The sequence below is a fragment of the Strix aluco genome, chromosome Z (genome assembly GCF_031877795.1).
Source record: "Strix aluco isolate bStrAlu1 chromosome Z, bStrAlu1.hap1, whole genome shotgun sequence".
Lineage (NCBI taxonomy): Eukaryota > Metazoa > Chordata > Aves > Strigiformes > Strigidae > Strix > Strix aluco.
Genome location: NC_133971.1, coordinates 85,862,468 through 85,885,049, shown reverse-complemented (window position 1 = coordinate 85,885,049; position 22,582 = coordinate 85,862,468). Strand labels below are relative to the sequence as shown.

At 53.5% G+C, this 22,582-nt stretch overlaps 1 protein-coding gene across 10 annotated transcripts in view; it reads left to right on the top strand.

Annotated features, from left to right (window-relative positions):
• CNTFR (ciliary neurotrophic factor receptor) overlaps positions 1-22,582 on the top strand; it is a 209,881-nt gene that overhangs the window by 176,588 nt on the left and 10,711 nt on the right. For all 10 annotated transcript variants that reach the window (XM_074813720.1, XM_074813718.1, XM_074813719.1 and 7 more), the window contains 3 exons: positions 8,941-9,058; positions 9,883-10,049; positions 17,483-17,646. In XM_074813720.1, coding sequence (XP_074669821.1) covers positions 8,941-9,058; positions 9,883-10,049; positions 17,483-17,646 — 449 coding nt within the window. The remainder of the gene's footprint in view (positions 1-8,940; positions 9,059-9,882; positions 10,050-17,482; positions 17,647-22,582) is intronic.

Below are 22,582 nucleotides of genomic sequence, written 5' to 3'. Positions count from 1 at the left end.
GAGAGAAGAGGCATTTTTGGAGAGCTGCTGGCTGTTCGAGGCAGCCCACACTCCCCCACTGGGATTGATAGCTGGTAATATTCGTGGCTAGCTTGTTGCTCAGTACATGACAAAGTGCTTGTAGCTTCCCTCTGGAGGCTCCTCCTGGATAAATATACAATTTCCAGGAGTTCTGGTGGGACAGCTTTGCTGAGGATACACGGCTGCTGATGGTCCCAGTTGTGTCTGATTGCACCTGGTATTTTCCCTGTCTTCTCCATCTGGAGAGGCTGGGAGGACAGATTGCTTTCTTGCAGCCTTTAAATAAGGTGATGGAGGGGGCAGGGACATTGCATGGTATAGATTGTCCCAGGGATTTGTGCCTGGAGCTGGGAAAAGAGGGAGGAGGGGATGCTGAGTTCTCTTCTACAAGACCCGCTGGCATGGAGGCAGGGGGCTGCCGTGGCACAGACCCTCGGGCTCCCCAATACCTGCTGGGGAGCCCTCAGGGGCACCCTGCATGCCCCCTGCCCTCCTGTACAGCAGGCAGAGATGTTCCCTCTCTCTGGATGGCAACTGTTCCAGCTGAGCTCCTGGAGATTTCCAGGGTTCTGCACAGATTTGGGCTCCAGGGCTGCGTGTTGCTCACAGCTGGTGTGGGCTGAGATGGGGCACAGGAGAAAACAACACTTCAGAGCAGTTTTGGGCTGCTCTGATGAAGTTTTTTATCAAGATGTACCTAGGGAGGCAGCTACTCGTCTCTGGAGATCAGTGCTGTGATGTGCTCCCATGTGCAGCAACCACAAGCTCCTTGGGGTGAAGAGGAGCTGCTAGGGGACCTGTGTGGGTGCTAGGAAGCATTTTCCTCCTGCATTGCCTTGGTACAGTGCATCCAGCCCTGTGTTGAGGAGAAGGGTCCCCTGGAAGCAGAAACTATTCTGGCAGGGACTGGAAAATCCCATGCAATTCATGCCCCACATCCTTCCTGGCAATTTTATAAGGGATAGGCACAGCATCTGGGCAGGAGCTGTGGGGCCATCAAACTTTCCTCCCCAAACCCCAGTGGTGAAAAGCCCCATGGCTGTGCTGAGGAAGTGAAGAGCACATCAGCCCCCTGCTCTCCACAAGGGCTGCAGCCCCTTCACCCCGAGCTGGGCACAGCAGCCTGGCACCTTGGGATGCTCCAGCCCCAAGCTGCAGGCAGGGACACGGTCTCCATCCACACAGCCTCCCTTGGCTCTGTTTGCCAGCACCTTCCCCTGGGAGCTGCACAGTCCCTCACCCCACACTGCTCTTCAGGTCTCCAGGAGCTGGATGGAGGCCCAGCACACTCAATCCCAGAGCAGCCGGTAACAAGGTTTGGTCATTACTGCCCGGGGCTATGTGCGAACCAGTGACCTGGCTCTGAAATGGTTTATGTTACATGCAAATCCCCTCGCAGAGGTGTTGGGGGAGGAAAGCTGGCCTCACAGTGAACTCCCCAGGCTGGAGAGCAAACCCCAGCGCTGCAAAGGGCTTCCCGGGCCCAGCACGCTCACCGTGCTGCCACATCCTGCCTTTCTGGAGTACCCCTCCCGCGTGTGCCGCACCGAGCACTGTGAGCCCCGGCCTTGCTCGAGGCCTGGCTGTGCTACCGTTATACACAAAACAATAATCAGCTGCCGTAACAAGGATGCAGAGTAGCTGAGCTGGCTTCCCTGCTGTTGTGCCGGCTCCAAGTAGAAACAGCTGCATTTGGTTTGGTTAAATGTTTTATTTACTCCCAATTATCCCAGATAACAGATTTGCTTTCTTTTGTTCAATATTTAATACTGTTTCAGAGCAAAGCCGCTCTTTGGTTTCAATGGAGAACAGGAGAGTTAGGAGGGACCTTCTGCTGTGGTGTGGTCCCAAGCGAAGGCTGGAGGTACCCAGCATCCTTGTTGCACATCAGTCCCTGAGGCATCCAGCCCAGCATCCCAGCCCATGTGGATTTGGGGTGCTGGTGTGGGATCTCCAAGGACCTGTGTGGGCATTAGCCCAGGACAGCAATGCTGCCCAGCACTGACGCTCCTGGAGGGAGTCAGCTCTGCAGCTGGGAGCAAGGGGGTCTGTCATGGGTGCGGGATGCCTGATGGCTTCACCTGCACAAAACACCTCCCTGCAGCATTCAACACCTTCGGAGCATCTCCGGAGAGGGCAGCCATGCCAGCCAGCCACTCTTCCCCATGCCATGGTGAGTGGAGCTCCTCTCCTCTTGCTCTTTTCTCTCACTACTTAACCAGGCTTGCTTGATAATTTTTTGAAGGCTTGAGAGCTGTCAGGTTTGAAGAGCACCTCTGCTGTGCTGCAAATAGCATGGCTTCGTGCAGTGCAGGATGAAGCAAACTCCGGTGAGCCTGTTTGTTAGCACGCTGTCCTGCTGCGAGGCAGCTCTTAGGGCTAGGAGCTTGCACTGAGATTTGGGCTTAAAGCAGGGCTCTGAGCTCTCTTCTCCCTATGAGTAATGCCTCACCCAAAAATTTACAGCACTGCCTCTTGACACACGCGCTGAATTTTCTGCAAGGGAAATGAGAAAATCCATAGCTTGGTTTACGAGCCCCAATCAGTGTAAAACAGGGACTTTTAGAAATTTATCTTTTGCTGAGTCCACCTTTTTCTCCGGCACCTTCTGGGGAATAAATTCTTGCTCTTTGAGGCTAGGGAACTGGCTCCTAGATGGCAGCAGGGCCAGGGGACTTTGCTTACAGCCACAGGTGTCCTTGGCCCATTTCGGGAGCTCGTGGGGAGATGCTGCAGTATGAGGGTGTCAGGGCTGGGCTAGGTGCTGGCTGAATGTGGGCAACTCTGGTGTTCAGCTGGGATGGCTCACACTCCAGAGGGGTACGTCTTCAGTGTCTAATTTTAAGGTGGAGGAATGTCCCCCTGAAAATGTCCCTTGCTAAGGTTGGCTGGCTTTGACTGAGAGAGACCTAAACCCTGTCTCCATCACTTGCCCAGGACACCCAGGAGGCCAGTGAGGGATGAGCGCTTCTCACCCTGTGCCCCTGCACCCCTGGGCTCTTTAATTCTCTCTTACATTAATTTTGCCGCATTAATTTAAAAATAAACAACTTGCAGTGGTTATGAACATGATATTCCCAGAGCACAGAAGTGTGATGCAGGGGAGTATCACCTGCCTCTGTACTGCCCCACCTCTGTCCTCTGCAGCCTTCCTCATCCTCGCCCTCATCCAAGAACAGCCTGAAAAAGGAGTTATAGAGCAAAATTGGAACTTCACCTCCCTCCCTTTCTCCAGCAACAAAACACAGCCGCATCCCAGCATTTGGGGTGGTGGAAGGGGCTGTCCCTAGCCACAGCCATGCTGCACTCCAGTACAGGTGGTGCACAGCAGGTGGATGCTCCCTTGATTTGCTGGGCAGTAGAAATATGATTTATTCATTGTTGTTTTCTTTGTTGTTTCCTACCAGCCTGCTGTACACAGACAATTTTAGAAAAGCGGCGTTAGATAAATAATACATCATGCTTGCAGCCAGCGTGTGCATGACAAAAGCATCTGCCTAGGTGTGTGTGCAGGCGTGCGAGGTGTGCTGCTCTTGTGCACATGTGCCCATGTGCTCGGGGCTGGCCTCTCACTCCTGGGTGGGTCCCTGTTGTGCCCTCCAGCCTGTACAGCTTTGCCCTCGGTCACTTGGCTGCCTTTTTACTTATCGGCACATACTCACTGCCTGCAAGGTCATGGCTGTCGTGCAAAAAAAGACAGAGGGTGAGGATGTGGAGGGCATGTTAGGCACAGGCAAGAGAGGGGGCAGTGATCCTGCCATGGGCACTGTGGAGAGTCAGGGATGCTAACAGCAGGAGTCCAGCGGCAGAGCAGCATCAGTGCTGGGGTTGTGCCCCAGTGCAGGGCAGCACGGGGGTCCTGCCCACATGCAGGCAGGCTGTGTCACAACTATAGCTCTAGCACAAGCACATCCTGCTGTCATGGACCCTGGAGGCTTTGCTGGCCTGAGACCAGGATGATGAGTTATGCAGGTGACCCCACAAGCATCCTGTAGGATCGGTATCTCCCAGCAGCCCGGCGCCTGAATGTGCCTTGAGTGCACCAGAAGAAATACCTCCTACAGTAGTGTTTGAGAGGTCTCTTAAAACTTTTATTGGTACTATTTTTTGTATCTTTCCACCTGTGGAGCAAGGCATCTTTAGTACGTTCAGCCCTCAGCAGGAGAGGAAAATTATAACTGATCCATTTCAGAAACCTCTAAAAATGACCTAAAATAACTTTCCTATATATAAAAATGCCATGATTTTAATGTCCATTATCTCATGACCTAGCAGGGCTAGGAAAAGCTATTGTAGATCATTTTTAGTGGTTTCTAAAATGGATTGGTCACACTTTTCCCCTGCACAGTGGGACTCAGGGTACAAGGACAACTGGGCTTTAGAGATGGGGAGAGAGACAAAAATCTGTGTCTGGGCTGATGCGTGTAGAGCTGTTTCATCCTCCACTACCATTTGTGCTCTCCCTAGCTGAGCAGAGATGCTGGAGCTGGTCGAGTGACAGCTATTTCCAACAAGCCAGAGAGACAGTGGTCAAATAGATGCAAAGCCTGGAGTGCCATATGGGGGGAAAGCCAACCCTGTCCCCACCACCAGTCTTCTGTGGAGTCTGCAAAGACGATGACCCTGGCTTTCAATGCCTGTCACAGCTCCGAATTTTGCTGGAGCATCACACAGCTTGCGAGCAGTTTGCCCAAGTGGGATGCACCCAGCTCTGGTGCAGCCTTTCATCCCCTCACTCTGAGCTTTTACAGCAAGGCTGGTTGCAGCCCGAGATGCTGGGAAGCCACCATGGCCAGGCATTAAACATGCCGGGTTTGCAGAGAGGACATCAGCAGAGCGCATGGAAGAAGTGGCTTCCTGCCATGCGAGAGGTTAATAGACAGATTAGAGAGGGCAGGCGCTGTTTGCTGCGAAAGGAAAGGAGCTCTGCTTTTACAGAGTTCAGCAGCTCCATGAGGCGACGGGGAAGTAAATATTTGCCAGGATTAGGGAGGCTGCGTGCAGGAGCCCAGGGAGAGTGCCCGTGCAGAGGCAACGTGTTGCTCAGGCTTGTTTTGGCATCCGGCAGGGGCTGAGAGCTGGACATCAGCCGGGGCGGGGAGGATAGAGGAGGTTGGAGCGGGACACCCCGCGCCCAGAGGCACTGCCCAAAGCCTCAGGGCAGGAAAAGCCTTTAATGCTCCCTTGATGGCTTTGTTTTCCTACGCTGCCTTTCTTGCTCTCTCCATCGGTCCGACTGGCTGGCCCACCTCCAAAGACAGCATTACAGAGCGCCAGATCGATTGGAGCCTGCAATTTTATTTGCTGTCTTTAAGAGCCTTTGATGGGCAGGATGAGCTGTGCAGGCGAGCACCTTTCCTGGGAGAGGAGGGGAGAGGAATAGGGTTGCAAGCCACCTTCTCCCATAGAGAGGTGGGGTTCCTGCCACCAGCTTGGAGGCATTGTGGCAGGGTGGACAAAGACAGCCCTCCCAATGCACCATGGCAGCTGAGAAGGGGCTTGCAGCCCTCTCCTTTGTGGTGCGTGGCAGTCATGGTCATGGTCACCAGCATGGTGTCATGCTCACAGCCCCGAGTGGCACATCACACTGGTCTTGCACTCTCCCGTGGGGTGAACTTTCTGCCCATCAAGGTGGAAAGTGGGGCAGTTGCATGACATCCCCCTCCCAAAACACCTGTGGCTCTGGGACTGACAGCTCTTTGGAGAGATGGAGGTGGCAGGAGTGTCCTCATAAGACAGCTTGTCCCTGCCCAGAAAGAGAGGGACAGGCTCTTCTTCCACCTCTGGCTTGCTAAAAGGCACCAGAGGATGAAAGGTCGAGGCTGCTGCGTGCACAGAGATAGGGGCTGCATTTGGGGACTCAGTCTTGGAGCAGAGGACAGGATCTTCAAGACATTCAAGGCTGTGAAAATGGGCCATCTCTAAAGGCTCCTGCAGAGTGGGGGTGGAAGTGGGAGGCAGTTTGGGCAGCCTCCCTTCTCCCAGCAAAGCAAACCTGGAGGCACAAGCCACCCTCCCACCCCTCACCCCTCAGTGGAGGAATTAGCACAGATCCGGCATGGAGACAACAGAGATAAATTATCCTCAGATGGACTAATTGCGGCTCAGTAGTGGTGCAGCATCTGGGGCCGTGCGGGTAGTGCAGAGCCTCCTCATCGGGCAGGGACCGTGCAGGACTTCAGGGATGCTCGCCAAAGCCTTGGCTACCTCTATCCGGCTGGCTCCTGGTGTCGTGCAGGACAGCTGAGCACAAGCAGCAAGTGGGTGAGAGACCCACGGCTGCATCCCCAGCATCCTCCCCTAGCCTGCAACATTTCCCGCCCCCAGCCCGGTTTGCCGGGTGCCAGGCGGGTGCTGTTAGCTCACACTGCCACCACGCGGTCGCTCGGACCCCAAAGGCTGTCCCTAAATCCCCTGCACCCCCTTCGAAACACCTCCCGGGAGTCCCCAACCCCCTTTCTCTCCATTGCCCCCTGCAAAGGGTGAGTCTGCCCTGCATTTACTCCCGCCTCACCCCGGGGGCGGCTGTGGGGCAGGGAAGGGGTTAAGGAGCCGGTGAGGAGGAGGAGGAGGATGGAGCTGTAGCAGGGATCAGGCCCTTGTCTCTGGCCTTGCGATTAGCCACTCTGTTTTGCTGCGGAGGGTCTGCTTGAATAATTTAGCTGGGAGGCTCATTAACCAGGCTCTGGCCTTCGTCTGCTGGCTGAAGGCTGAAATTGCCATTAGGAGGAACACGCATCGTGGACCGGCACAGCTTCCCTCCCTGCTGGCCCCCTCCTCTCCCTCTCCCTCTCCCTCTCCCTCTCCCTCTCCCTCTCCCTCTCCCTCTCCCTCTCCCTCTCCCTCTCCCTCTCCCTCTCCCCAAGAATCTTCTTGCTCCCCACTGCCTGACTCTGCTATCCTTGGCTCTCTTGTTATTTGCTTGCTCCCTCTCCAATCCTGCGCCAGGGGGACCAGCGTGCATGCAAGTCCCATGCCTCCGTTTTCCCTCTGTAGCCTGCAGTAGGGTGCTGCAGCTGGAGCTCATGGCATCCCCCCCAGAAAGCTTTTCTAGCAAACCCCATCATTGTTTTCTGACCATGGGCTCTGCTGTGCAATGCTGAGCCAGGATCCCGGCAGCCCACCCTGGCAGTCTGTGCTCACAGCAAACCAGATGGGTTGGTCCATCAGGGTCCTGCTTTGGTCCTAGATGCATCCCTGAGTGTGTTAACACCAGTGAGGCCTGGGCTGAGCCTGAGTGGGGCTGAGGAGACCTCCAGGAGACCAGCAGCTCTGCAGAGCTGTGTGCCATGTGGGGAATTTGCACAGATGTGGCTGCAGGGATGTTCCATTTTGCATTGATGTCTTGAGGCTTTGGCATCCTCCTGGTGCTGCTGGCTCATTGATGCAACAAGGGCACCCTTAGCTGACTCTCTGCATCCTTTATGTCACTGGCACGGCATGCAGAGGGGTGTTAGGTTGGTGCACAGCTTCCCTGCACCAGCATCAGTGTGGGCTGCTCCCTAGCAAGATATAGTGCACGCACAGTGATGTGGGACTTGTGATTTGCCCTTGCAGCCCTCTCAGGAAGGAGTTTCCCAGCCTGGGGGTGTTCCCTGAACTCTTGCATCACTTCATCCTTGTTTGCATCTCATTTTTGGTAATGTAAGGCATCTGCCTCAGCTGCAGGGAGGGGAGCAGTTAGCTGTGTGGTGGGGAGTGCTGCCGGGACCACGGTGGAATGGTGAGCAGCGGTGTTTACGCTGAGGCTGACAGGTTTGTTTCAAAATCTCTGCTTGGAGAGAAGATTGTGTCCTGGGACATCCCAGGTGGATGCATGGGGACAAGGGCTAACAAAGGAAGGGAAAAAGGGACCGCTATAGGTTCAGACAGCCTCTCCGAGGGAACCCTGGTGCACACCCAGCCCAGGGAGTGTATTTTATTGCAACATACTATGCCAAGGTGCTGCAGTTAGAGCCAAACTCTGCTCTTAGCAATGCAAGCGTCCAGGTACCAAGTGGAGTTGACTTCGGTGTCAGTTCAGATTTTCACCAACCTACAAGGGCAAAATTTATCAGCTGAAAGGTATCACATCTCATCCTCCCACATACACTGGCCCTTGACATTTTGCAGAGTCTTCTGCGGCTCTGACGATGCTCCTGCAAAGAGCACAGAGTGCCCATATGTCCGGGAAAGCCAAGCACAGTGTGAACACTTGGTTGAGTTTAAAATCCTCTTCTGCCTCTAACCTCTAGGACTGGCTGATGAGGCCAGAGGAAGGCTGTTCCCTGCTGCATGGTCTCATCCTATCTCCAGTTGCCTGTGTCTCTTGGGAGGCAGGTCCCTGGGATGAGATCCTCTGCCCCACTGCTGAAAGTGTTAACTCTGCCAGTCCTCCTGCAAAGTTGAATTTTCTCTGTCGGTTTCAGGTTGTTCCTCCTTATCTTGCCATAAGCAGTCCTTGTTCCTCCCTTTGAGGACCTCTGGTCTTTTGGAGGATCATCCTTCAACAAGTTTATCACTCCCCAGGGACATGGCAGAGAAAGCCATGAGTGCTGTAGCTTAATGGGGTCAAGAGAGCAGCACCTCCTCCTCATCAGCGATGTCTCCATCACAGCCTTGAAGACAATTTCGCCCGGTACCTGCCAACCTCCTCTGCCACTCCATCTCTCATTAGAGCCAGTGACCTGCCAGGGGAGGAGGTGAGCTGCTGAGCACAGACCAGTCCAAAGCAAGGTCTCATGAGGGACCTCAGCAGCAAACATGGGACAAAGGGCCCCCAGGTGCTTTGAGCAGATGATAAACACAGCTCAGGCTCCCTGTGCAAACTGTGTCCCTTCCCAAGCTGGCAGTAGTTGAGCGTGGAGGGACATCCCCTTGTTCAGGACCTGCTGATAACCCCACCTCAATGGGTAATTCCTCTTTCTCTTTCCCTGGCAGCCCCCCCGAAGGAGCCATTGCTGATGTGCCGGTCCAACAACTACCCGAAGGGTTTCTACTGCAGCTGGCACCTTCCCACTCCCACCTACATCCCCAACTCCTTCAACATCTCCGTCATGTAAGTGCCTGGGAAGGAAGGGTGCAGTGGAGTGAGTTTTTGTCCCTGCACCCTGGAGCAGGTCCCAAGTAGTGCCATGAAGTCTTGGGGCAGTTGGTCTGACCTGTGCTGAGTGTATGGGATTGGTGTCCCAAAAATGGGCCTGGTGAAGGATGTTCCAGGGACATCCAAACTGGATGCTTGGCACTGGGGCTTTGTCCCAAGAAAGTTCCCATTTTCCCAGAGAGGACCACAGCAGTCCCCAGCTCCCAGGTCCCCTTTCCATGCCCCCCAAGTGCATTCTCTCTGCACCACTTTCCACAGTGGAGGGTATGTCTGCTGTTTTTCAGTGCATTTGGCACAGCCATGCTCCCTTCTGGCATATGCTGGCTGCAGCTGGGCAACAGCAGCATCCCTCACCTAGAACTGGCCATGGCATGGTATCATCCCCCACCCTGTGCCTGGGTCCTGGCACAGCCCTTATATAGGCTGGTGCCATGCATTATCTTCTGGGGCTTGTGTCACCAGCAGGAAGGAGACCCCATTCCTCTAACAGGAGGGACAGAGCCAACCCCAACCCCAGCAGGGTCTCATCCTTTCCTTGGGGCACAGTTCACTGCAGCCTCTGTGCAGGATTAGGATAAAACATCACATACATGAGCCTGCAGAATTCCCCAGCAGGAAGAAAGCATCCCTTTGACTGTGGCAGGGGCTGGTGCACAGGGACTGTGGGCAGAGTAGGGAGACAGCACTGCTCTTCTGCCTCCTGCCTCTGGCAGCATGGGTGCCTCCTGACCCTGAACACTGCTTTGTAGGTAACAGTTCTTCTCACCTCTTCTTTCCAGACATGGCACGAGAGAGATGGTCTGCGAGAAGGATGTCTTTCCCAAAAACAGGTGTCACATCAGATACCTCCAGCTCTTCTCAACTGTGAAGTACAAGGTGACTCTGACAGTCACGAATGCTCTGGGCAAAAACTCCACCACTGCCACCTTTGACGAGTTCGCCATAGGTAACTTCCACGGCAGCAACTGGCCTCTCCGAGATGGTGTTGGGGTTGGCTTGCTCTGCACGCAGTGTTGCCCGTTGGAGTGACGGGACGGGGAAGGGGCAGGCTCCCCAAGTGGAGCTTATGCCTATCCATGTATGAGATGGAGCTGAGGTCTGAGCCATACTGGCATCCTGGCATCCTCCTCGTGCCTTCCCTGATTCTCCTGGCCCTGCTGTAACTGGTGCCAGCACCTGAGCATCCTGGGGGAGCCAGGCAGGATGTCCACAGGCAGCCCCCATGCTGGTCCCATCGGTGGCCTGGTGCCCTGCCTGGTCCCATCCCCAGTGATCCAGGTCTCCTGTGATTGCTGATCTCCTCCCTGCCTGAAGTCTAGGGAAGCAGCTGCCATGTGCTGGGGCAGAGGGCTGTGAAACTGGTGTGGTTGCAATGGCATTGCCCTTCTCACCCCTCTGAGCGTTCCCAAAAGAGAGGTTTGGTGTTTGTGCTGGAAGCAGTCATAGGAATTAGGATTGGAAGAGAAATTAAAATCCTCTTGCCTCCATCCTTAGGCATCATAAAGCCCTCCCAAAGTCATCCTCCACCAGCCCTTACCTAACATGGTCCTAAAAACCCTATTCCGTGCCTTTGCATCTCTCCACTGCTCCATCTGGGCAGCAAAGGCTGTGCGATGTGGGACAGGGAGCAGCAGGCCCTGGGGGCCAAGGTGCCTGTGCTGCCAACTGTGCTGCAGGGATGCTGCCCGGCCGTGTCCAGACCCATGGTGCGGATACTCCAACTGTGAAGGACCAGCGTGGACTGGGCAATTTAGAGCCAATGATGGCAAAACAGGGAGCTGGGCACAGCGCTTTTGCCACCAGCCAAAGACAGATTATAGCCAGTGCCGTGACAAGAGTGTTCATCCTCAAAGAGCAGGAAAAATGGGAGAGAATAGAGTTCAGGAACACGTTGAAAAACAATTTGCTGGTTACATGTGGCAATTACTGGACCAGAAAAACAAATAAATGAATCCTTGAAGTGCAGCCAGCAGTCAGTCTTTGCCTTCAATATGCTGCATGTCCCAGTCTCAAGTGGCTGGAAGTGCCGGAGTGCAAGAAGAGGAGCTGCACTTGTATCCCAGATTTTCTCTTTCTACCCCAAATCCTGGAAAACATCATACAAGAGACAAGGCGCCAGCTCTGAACAGAGTGGGGAAATTATTTTGGAGCAGGGACTATCCTGCCATGTCCCTGCAGCCGCGGTCTGTATCCAAAGCTCGTATTCATCAGTGCATTGCGAACGTTGATAACAAGGCAAGGAGCTTAGCAGGGAAGCGGTGGAGTTTCAGTCACTCGGGTGCCTTTAAATGGAAATTGTTGTGTTTGTGGAAGATACACTCCTTAAAAATGAAGGTAACCTCCAGCCTGTGGGGCCCAGGGCAGCAATTAAGCTGCATTTTCTGAGTTCCTTGCATTCCCTTCTGAAGGAGTTCAGGGCATTGTCCTGTAACATCTGCATCCCACCCATGCCCTGCCTGGCTTCCTAAACATCTGGTCCTCCATCCAGCACACAAGGGCAACCCCCCTGGGAAGCACACCCAGCTTTGAGCCCCGGGTATCCCGGCACCAGCACAAGCCGGATCCAGCCTGGAAGTTTGAAGTCAGCCCAGGACGGAGGAGCGGTGAGCAGAGGCCAGTGCTGCCCCGGGCCAGCTGTTAGCATGGGTGCAATATTGCTTCCTCTTGCAAGAGCACCCAGAGCGGTGCAGGGTGCCTGGTCACATCCCAGCAGTTGCGGTGGGAGGTGAGACCCCCCGGCACCACCTGGCAGATGCTCTAACACCCTTCAGGACAGCACTTGAGGAAAGGATGATGGGCCAGTGCTGATAGGAAGGGCTGTGTCCTGCCCCCCAGAGCCAGCCAGCTCCCCTAAATGCTTCAATATCTAGTGACCTTAAAATCTCCGTGTTCTGTACAGCTATGAAATTCTCCTCCTCGGGATTTGGTATGGCCACTGTGCATGAGAAGCATAGACGCAGTGGTGATTGAGTGTTCAAGCAGGCAGTCGACAGGCTTAGCAGAGTCATTACAGGATGAACTCAGCTGCCATCGATCAACAGCCACCTACCTTCAATGGAGCTTCTCCTTGTGCCATCCCATTGTTTCCAATTAAAACAAGAGCACTGCGGCAGTGTATTTTGCCATGCAATTTTGCCCCAGGTTGCCTGCTCTACTTGCAGAAGCTTCTGCATTTCAGCATCTCTTCTGGCTCTCTTCTCTGCAGCTGCAAACCCTGGGGCTGTGTCCCAGTGTGGTGGGTACTGGTGGTGTGGATTCAGCATCCAGTTCCCCGGATTCAGCATCAGGTTCCCTGGGGATCTCTACCAGCATCAGCTAGGCTGAGATCTCAGCTTGAAAGTTGTGCTGGGTTTCACTCTGATGGAGGGGTGGGAGACATATGGCTCAGAATGAAGCCATTGTATCGGCTTGTTGGAAAAAAGCTGCATGGGAACATTGCAACATGTGTACCCATCCTGATAAAATGGAGAGACAGTGTCAACCTGAGACTGCATGATGCTTCTTCTAAAATCCCAGGGCTGGAGATGTCAGAACCTACCTTGCGTTTTCCCCTTAGCCTAGAGAAAACTATCACACCTTCTGCATGGAGGTTAAACCCCAGGCGTGAAGCCCTGATCTCATGCCCTGCTGAGGACAGAGCAGCCTGGGCCCAACACAAGAGCAATGCAGGGCCAGTGGCTCTCCCTCCCAGCACCGTCTGAGCTGGGAGCAGACCCACTGCTGGGTCGGACCACCCACCCATCCTGGGCAAACACAAAAAGCCCCCTGGAAAGGAGTGACCTCCATTGGTTTTGCTTCCTCTCTCCTCCCTCCCTCCCTGGAGCTCCCAGCATAAAATCCCTTCCCCAGCCGCTCAGATGATGGGCTCTAATTGTGTGGAAAATGGCTGGTACTTTCTTTTGCTATCCCAAGCCCATGCCTTGCTGGCAGTTGTGCCATGCTGGTTATTAGCAGCCAGCTGCAAGGGGGTCACTCTGCATTTTCATTTTCAGTGATGAGTGGAAAAGCTTTTCCAGCCCTCTGGCTCCCATCTCTCATTGGTAGGAGATCCGGGCTGCCTTCCTCCTTATCTTGCTCCTGGAAATTGTTTCCATAATTACATCTTCTGCAAAGGTATCGATACTAATAAAAATGAGCATGGGGAGGGAAATGTTCTACAAAGCCCTTCAGACATCAGGGCTCCAGCCCAAGGCAGGAGGAGGTGGGAAAGGGGCTGAAGGAGCTGGAGGGGAGAGAGTCTGGAGGCAGAGGAAGGTGCCAGGGAGGAGTGAGGTGGTGTGTCAGGAGCTTCAACCTCCCTCATGATGGCTGGGACAGCATGGGGACATTTGTGGCTCTCCAGGACACAACCCCATCTTCCTCACTTGTACGAAGAAACAGGAAGCTGGCACATGCATCCCCCAGGAAAGCAGGGACATCACCACCACACAGCAACATCGGCATCCCACCTCAGCGCCTTTCTCCTCGTGTGAGCGTGGGGCAGATTAGCAGAAGATGCACAGCATTAAAAGGAAGAAAGCAGCCTTGGACAGGGCCTTCCAGGCATGGGTGCCTTCCTCAAATCTGCCACCCATTCCTTGTGTGACCTTGGGAAGGTCATTTTATCCTCCCAGCTCCAGCTATGGGGCAATTAAGATGCAGAGCATCTCAGAGGGGCTGCATGAGGACAAACGTGCCCATGTCTGTATGAAATTCAGAGTCTCTGAACACGGGTATACAGTTGCCTAGGCAGAAGGTCAGTTCAATTCATACTACTTAGAGAGGCAGAATTAAATTACCTAGACTGACATTTGGCTAAGACATGGAGTTTAATATCCCTCTGCTCATAGAAAATGCCAGGGGATATTTAACGGCCGCAAGGGATCCATTTTAGTGCTTGTTGGAGAGATGGGATGGGCGACGGGCCCCTCCATGCTGCAGGGTCTCATCTGCCTTTCTGAACCACCGGTTTCATTTTGAGATGTGTTTAACAACAGCCAGGGGAGATGGATAGCTAAAGACTCACAGTTAAGTGTGAGCATGCCGAGCCTTTAGGAAAAGCCGCTTTCCATGGCTCTTCTTGCACGCCAAGTCCTCTCTTGGATGCGGCAGCCGAAAACCAAGCGGGAAGAGCTGTGAGTCGCCTCCCGGCCAAGCCCCCTTCCCAGGAATGTCTGATGATGCTCCCTCAGCTCTGCAGGATAATATTACATCTGGTTTTGTAGCCGCTTAACCAGTACTCAGCCTAATGCCCATCGTCCATTATTATTATTACTACTATTGCTTTTATTACATTACTGCCTGCAGGCCCTTGCCGAGGACAGGGCTCTATTATGCTGGCTGATGTACAGCCAGACAGTCCCTGCCTCACCATGTGCAGGCTAAATGGAGGCAGACAAAGGCTGGGGAAGGAGGAGCGCTCGTCCCCATGTGTGGAGCAGGGACCTGAGAGGCTGCGGAAGATGAAGGACTCCTTCAAGGTCACATAGAAATCAGAGATCTGGACACAGCTTTTCTCCCCTGTGGGACTAGCTCTGATGTTTCCCTAGATGAGCACAGTGTAATGAGGTCTGTCCTAAGAGACGTAGGTCTGTCCTCACTGGACCAGCTGCCAGAGGTGCGATGCCCTCTCCTGGCTCTTGCATCCCCGCTGCCTTGGAGGGACGTGGCAGAAACAGCTCTGGCTTTGTGCTTTTGGAGTGGCTGGCACTGCTGTGCTTTCTGGCCTGGGCAGGAGTCCCATGGATGGAGGGACACATGGGGAGGTAGCAGGGATTGCTGGTTTTCCCATTAACCCACAGTGCCGTTTGAAGGCTTGCCGCAGCCAGGAGCACAGCCCTCTTCTACAGCTGGGCTCTGCTGTGCTCACTTGGAGCCAGGCCAGCCCTCCCATGTGCACCAAGGGCACTCTGAAACCCACAGAAGCAGGCCTGGGGGTCACATCCCTGCAAAATGGGCAGGTGACTCCCACCTCAGCATCAGGGCACCTTTCTCTTTGCTTTCCTACAAACCACCACAGTGGCATCTCTCATTGTTCCCCAAGCACATGTGCCCTGCCTGGCACAACTGCATTTAAGCATCCCTCTGCCATGGCTTCAGGCTGGCATGCCAGAAAGCAGGGCCAGGCTCCCTGCATTACCACAGGGAGTATCCCATCGCATCCATCCCCAGCCCGGCCCTTTCCTTCCCACTTCCTTGCTGCAGAGCCTCAGTTCGCAGTCATCTGCATTCGTTCAAATGAACAGACTTTTGTTTTGCAAACCAAGCCTGCCGAGCCAGTGTTGGATTTATACTTTTCTGTATGTGTTTGGACTCCAAGTCCCTGTCGGTGGAAGCTGATGTCCAGCCTGAGCCTGGGGGTTCGCAGTGAGTGAAGGAATTGCGCAGCCATCTGGAGTAGCTCAGCACAGCACAGCCCCAGCAAGTCATCCCTCCTGCCGAGGATAAAGCTGTAAATGGAAAGTTGCATCCAATTCTGCCACAGAGAGAGATCAGTGAGAGCCAGGAGGTGGAACCAGACACCCATGACCAGGCCCGTGGATGCTGGCTCACCAGCTGCTCCCCAGTCCTCCAGGAGCATCCTCTGAGCACCGGGTGCAGTGGGGATGGAAGTATTCATCCCTTCTTGCACCCACCATGGCAGAGGGAAGGTGGTGTTGGGGTAATGGTGAAGATGATGGTGAAGGAGGACTGCAGCAGAGTGTGTGCCAGGGTGCTGAATGGGAGGGCTGGGGAGAGGGAGGTGGTGGTGAGCTACATCTTCGGGGGAATAGGGCCAATTCTGGGTCCCACCAAGGTGGTTAGGCTGTGGCTTCATTTCAGCAGCCCCCCTCTGCCTCACCCACAGCCAAGAAAGTGGGTCTGAAAGCATCACAGGCTGGTTTCTCCTAAGAGGAGCAAACAGTGGTGGTGCAGGGAGGGTGTCTTCGTAAGGACAGTTGCTGTGATGCCACCATCATTCTGAAGCAGAGATAGCAGCGAATGTCACACACACAACTCCACTCACAGCAGACTGGCCCCACATCAGTGTCTGGTCTCATACAGCTTCAAGCAGAGGGAGAGATGCCCTTCATACATAAGGCAGGGCTGCAGGCAGCAGGTAGGCAGGCTAGCAAGGGAGCAGCTCACTTGCCACCACCACCTCCTTCGTCTCCCAGGAGAGGTGAAGTCCCTGTATGGACATCACCTCCCACCCGCAGCAGATGAACCCCTGGGGTCAGTATGGAGGAGGAGAAGACTGCAGGGGCACTCTTCTGAGTACAGAGTCCCTGAGTACAGGGAAGGAGCTCTGTCAGGCAGAGGGGGGGCTCCCCACAGCCCCAGCATCCCTCCTCCATGCTTGGGAGTGGAGTTTGATGCTGGCACCTTACCAAGCTGCTGCTCAAGGTGGTCAGAGCCAGGGGACCATTACTCAATCCAAAGATTTTCAGTCCAGCAGGGACCCATGGGCCTGCATGTGGACTTTGCAGGGAGTTAAGAGCTATCCTGGGACATGAGGACTCGTGTGCATTGCTATTCTTAGAGTGCACAGAGAGTCCTCTTCCACCCCATGCACGGCTGTGTGCCCTGCTCCCTGTGCCCAGCTCCTTCCTGGTCATAAGAAAAGGAAAAGTATGGGTGTACCCAAATCTCTGTCTTTTTGTTGTTTTGCTATTGAAAATTGGGAGTTAGAGCTGTCAGGAGTTGAGCAAACCCTTGGCGAGGAGCAAGGCTTGCTCTGTAACGGGCAATGCCGTTCATCACAGCCTGTCTGTGATTTGCTCCCAGCACTCTAAAAGTAGCTGCAGCTTCAAAGCACATTGCATAGCTCACACCCAATTAATATTCACTTGAAATACTTGTCAGGTAGTAAAAAAAATATCTCTGTATCCCAAAAGCAGAGCAGGGCTGAGAGAGAGGGACCTGGGGTAGAAGGTGACCATGGCAATCCTTTGCCCTTTGAAAATATGATGTGCCAACAGTCTGAATCCCCAAAACCCCAGCCCTAAACCCAAGGACCAATATCTGCCACATTACTGCAAGGTAAGTGGGTTTGAATGGGGGTCAGACTCCCAGAAATCAGGAGGTATGAGGAAAGTGCGGGATTTGGGCTTGGTGGGCTCCTTGCCCTGACCCAAATAGCCCTGGGGAGGAGGGGATGGTCTCTGCCCTGGCCAGGTTGTTTCTGTGAGTGTCTGCACTGGCACCTCCTTGACGGTGGTTAGTTTGAGCCAGGACTGCCATACCACTGACCTAGACAAGAAAAGGTGATTTGCATCTAATTAGTTTGGGAAAAGTATGTTCTGTGTCTTGACTGCTCCTCTTGGAAAGCACATAGCGCAAAGCCCAGCCAGCTATGCCAAGGGGTGTAAGGGAGGATGCCATGTGCAAAGCTTTACCACCCACCCTCCTGTCTTCCAGTAAAGCCGGACCCTCCGGAGAGCGTGGTGGCCAAACCCGTGCCCAACAACCCTCGGAGGCTGGAGGTGTCATGGCAAAACCCCTCATCCTGGCCCGACCCTGAGTCTTTCCCACTCAAGTTCTTCCTGCGGTACCGGCCTCTCATCCTGGACCAGTGGCAACACGTAAGTGATGCTGAGCTGGCTGGGACAGGAGGGAGTGGTGACGGCTGGTGGCTGGGATCAAGTTGCATTGGGAACAAGTGATCAGAGACCAAAAAAAATGTCTATTCACTGCCCTGGCAACCCAGACCCTTTTCCTCTCCTTCTCTGTCTCTCCTCCCTTCTCTCTTCCTCTCCATCTTTCTTTTAACTCACATTCTGCCTACAAATGGCTCTGCAGGCTCTCCCTGCTCCACATTTTCATCCACGGCCCCTATCTACTTTCCATACATATGTTCTATATAAAACCTGCCAACGAGATGTAAAAGGCATTTAAAGTATAAATGTCACCACATTTAAATGCGCCTCTGCCACATTTAGATTTTGAACTGAAGATAAAATACTGCTCGCCGTAACTCAGAGCACAGGCACGGAGTGATTGCCGTGATGTTATCGTATTTCTTACTTTTATTTCTTGTTTCTTTAAAAAAAAAATAGTCAGTGAAATCCTTGGCAGCCCGGAGGACAGATTTCATTTGTTAGCTGCAGGAAGATAACGAACGGGCTTTTTTTTTTTTTTTCCTCTGTGTGCTACTTGCATCCTCAGATTGTGAAGGAAAGCAATCTGCTGCTCGAGGAGAGGTGCTGCTATGCTGGCGTGGCTCATCCAGCATCCCCTCTGTGCCAAGCTGGGCCAGTCAAAAGCCAGTTAGGTGCTTTGCTTGATAAAGCATTTTGCCCCAAAAGCCAAATGGGAGGAAGCACCCAGTCCCCAGGGAGCTCACCTGCATCATGGAGCCAAGCAAGGTTTTGTGCAGGCCAGGTCTTCCTGGGGGGAGAAGTGGCTGAGAGAGGGGTTGGGAGTCTTTGCCTGTGTCTCTGCAAGGTGATGTCTCTGCAACTTTTTCCTTTTGTGTTGGTTGGGTTTTTTGACAAGGCAGTACTGCAGGTCGTGTTTCAGATTGAAACATTTGATGATGGCTTTGAAAATCAGAGAAAGGTTGGGAGAGGGTCTTCTTGCTTGTCTCTTTGCCCTTCACTTCCCTCCTGGGGATCAGGAGAGCATTCACAGAGCATCCCAAGGGGTAAGAAAGCAGAGATGGAGTTTGAATATTAGATTGCTGTGGATATATTTTTTTTCACTTGGGGGAGAAATGTTTGAATTGTAGAAGCTGTGAAAAAAGGGGAAGAATTAATGGGAAATACCAAATACAATGTCAGATTTTTCGAGGTGTGAAACTTGTGGAAGAAGCTGATGTTTTCATCCTGCTATAGCCTGATCCAGCAAATCCATCCTGCAAATGCAGGGGTTTGCAACCAGAAATGGTGGGAGAGCCGGTGAGCTGCCTCCCGCCTCGACATACTTGTGGTGTCAGGTCTCTCGATCACTGGGTATTAGGTATCATACTCACGGGGTCAAGCTGTGCCAGTCCCCTCATCACAAGGCCTCCAAGGGGATGGTGTGGCCTCTCCATCAGTGCTCTCAGGAAGGCAGCAATGGTGGGAAGTACGCAGAGGTGTTAGCAACACTGGTGGCAGGGTCACCCTGGCTGGAAAAAGCAGTTCTAGGACAGTAAAAACTTGATTTCTCCTATTTAAAGATACCCTGAACTGTGGAGAGAGCTTGAGGTACCAGCCCTCATGGTGGGTGCAAGGAGGGCTGGGAATCGCTCATCTCATGGCATCCTGGGAGGGCACAGCAGTCTTGGGTATCGCTTTTAATCAATATCCCCTTGCAAGAGACATGTCCTCTGTCACTGGCTGATGGAGGAGTGTGTTTGGGGAATAATTTGCTCGGTGAGCAAGTGCAAGCATTCAGTGAGTGAGGTACCAGCCTTGTTTTGTGACTCTCCTGCTCTGCTGGCTGGGTAATGAAAAATCTGATTTGTGGATGATTTGAGGAAAACTGCCACTATTCATCAGATGAATTATTTGCGAAGCCTAATTCAATCAGCTCCCAAACACCAGGGGATGGCAGCACTGCAGCAACTGGAGCTGCTCCAACCCCAGACCCCCTTGGCACACTCAGCCTGCTTAGCCCAGCCCGGCACCCTGCAAATGCAGCGGTTTGTATCCAAAAATTAACCCCACTGATTCCAGCGTGCTGGGAGCGTGCCCAAGCCACTCTGAGCTCTGCTTTACTTGACCTGTTGCTTGTTGGCATCTTGGGGGGTCTCCCCATCCCCCCAGATCCAGCCAGGAAAGGGGAAGACATGGTTTTGTAGGGTCAAGCCTAGCTCAGCCATCCAGCTCGTCCTACAGTGGTGGCATTGGGTCTCTCCTTGAAAGGACAAATGCCCTGAGAAAGGATGCAGTGGTCACGCATGCCACACTTGCATGGGGGTGTCTTAATTCTTGCCGAGTGAAGGTCTTCTGCCACAAGCGGCCCCCCATCTTGCCTCTTGCTGTCCCTGCTGGCTGCTGACATGGGAAGGCCATTGCACGCAACCTGCTTGCTGACAACAGGGCAGCTTGGGATCCTGGCAGGGAGAGGAGAAATCTCCATCAGCAGCCAGGAGGAGCTGGATACATCCCTCTGTGCCCATGGTCCCCACGCTGAGCCCCATCGCTGCCTCCTCGTGCAACCCCCCCATGCACCAGCTGTGGGTTTTAAGCATCTCCTGCCACCCCCTTGGCAGCCCCATGGGAAGCCCAGCATCCCCGCAGGAGCAAACTCACAAGGGAGCACTGGAGACTGCCCAGAGTCAGGAATATCCATGCAGGCCCCGCTCACACATGGCGTTTCTTGGCAGAAAAAGCAGGTCCCCTTTTTCCCCTCCACCTCCCGTTATCTTTGCAGGGTCTGATCTATGCACAGCACCTCGGCAGGCAAGACCGAATGAGCACTAATAGGATCAGATGGATGTCGAGCTGTCGAATACCGTAGGGTCTGATTCAATCAGCATCTGCTTTCTCCCAGGCTCTTCCTTTCAGGATTTTAATAATGCCAGTGCTTGGCACCAGAAGATGAAGCCATCCGTGGCGGGAGCGGTGGATCTTATCAAGACCGCCGCTGCGCGAGCTAGCCGTAAATGCAGTTTCCCCCAGGAGAGAGCCAGGCGATGCTTGGCCCATGCATCCTCCACATCAAGCAATATCTGGGGCTGACCCAGAGCCGGGGGGGGCACCCTCGTCCCCTTCCCAGTGCTTTGCAAAGGTGGGTTTGAGCCCCAGCATGCCATTTGCACTCCCTTTCCCCTGCTCAGCAGCACCTTTCCACTCAGGCCACTTAGCAGCTCTCGTGTTGCAGTTCACTCTGGGAATTATGATGACGTGCTCTGGGAATTATTATTGTGGGGAGATGATGATGATGAGTTTCCACATGAGCATGTGGCAGGGTGTCTGCCGGATGCTTCTTGAACCATCATGCTGCCTTGCAGCAGTTCCCTCCAGCCTGGGCACAGGCATTTCCAGGCTGTTCAGGATGCAGCAGTGTCACATCATGTCACATCAGGTGGCCACCAACTCCCCTCTGCCCCACCAGCGCTGAGCTCACTCTGAAACTCAAGCAACTTTAAAGTCACGCTCCTCCCTTTTTGGAAGAGGGGCTGGTGGTTTCTCTGCTGCCAGAAGAGAGATGGGATATTTGTAGCCTAAACAGGTTTTTTTATGCTGTCCTTTTGGCAGAATCTCCCCTTCTGTCTCCTAAATATAAAACATTAAATGTTTAGGGTATCCTTTATTTTTCTCCTGCTTTTAAGTTTGTAATTCAAGCCAGATTAGTGTGGTTTCCTCTTCTGTTTTATAGCCCCATCCTGGCCCCAAGCGAGCTCTCCTAATGCTCTCAGATGTTCCTCTAATGGCTTACCTAGGCTGGAACTGGATACCCTTTCCTAATGGATTGCTAATAGCCTGTTTCTGGTTTTACAGGCTCCTTCAGTTAACTCGCAACAGCAGCGATCGCCACACTCACACATGCGCTCTCCCTGCAAGCACATCTGCATGCTCACCCCTACATGCAGGCGGGTGGCCAGGCACCATCCTGAGCATCTTTGGGGAGCCCAGTGTCTTGCACCCAATTTGCTCCCACCTTGTAGCATTTGCTGGATCAGGGTCTCCCCTTTTCCCATTTTTGGGGGAGAGATTGCATGCACTGAGCACTGACCAGCTCGGTGCATGTCCCAGGAACATGGTGAGGCTCAGAAGGTATTTCTTAGCAGCATCAGAGCTGGTGGCCAGACTGAGGGAGGATTTCCTCTGGTAGGTTGCCAGCAATTTGCAGATGCCGTCGCAAAGTCTAATTGAACCCATTGGCTGCGTTGACAACATGAAATGTTAACGAACCGTGAGGCAGGCTGCGCCTCAGATCTTGAGATTTGCAGTAAAAGGTCATGAGATATTTAAAGCTAATAATGTGGTTGGGTTCTCTCCTTCCTCTTCTGTTTTGGAAGCATTAGAGCCATGTCCGTGAGCATTTGTAAAGAATAGAAACAGTCTTCTTTGGAAAAGCAAGCAGAGGTGCTCCCACTATCCCAGGATTTTAGGAGCTGGGGTCACAGAGCCCCCAGTGCAGATGTCTGTGCCAACTCTGCTGCCGAGAAGCTCTGATCTGGGAATTTGGGGACAGGAATGGCGGTTTGTGGGTATTGCCAAATATTTAGTAGTTGAGTTCGTTGGTGTGAGGAGGACATGGTCCTCTGGGCTGGCCACTGTCACTCATGTGTTGGGGGTGGCTGCCAGGGTGGGCTCAGGCTTATCTCTCAAGGCAAAGCAACATTTTTCAGTCAAACAGGTGAATCTCACAGGCTGTTTCTGGAAGTTCCTGCCTTGGGCAGCCTGAAATAACCTGAAAGTGTGTGCTAATGCATATCCTGCCTGTGACGGGCAAGGAGGAGGGATGGAACTGGGGAAGGCAATTAGTGCCACCGCCTGCCGCAGCTGCGTCCCCACCGGTGCAGCAGCAATGTCACTTTGCAGCGGGCGTGCTTCTTCGCACCCATTTGCATCCCCCTGTGCCTCT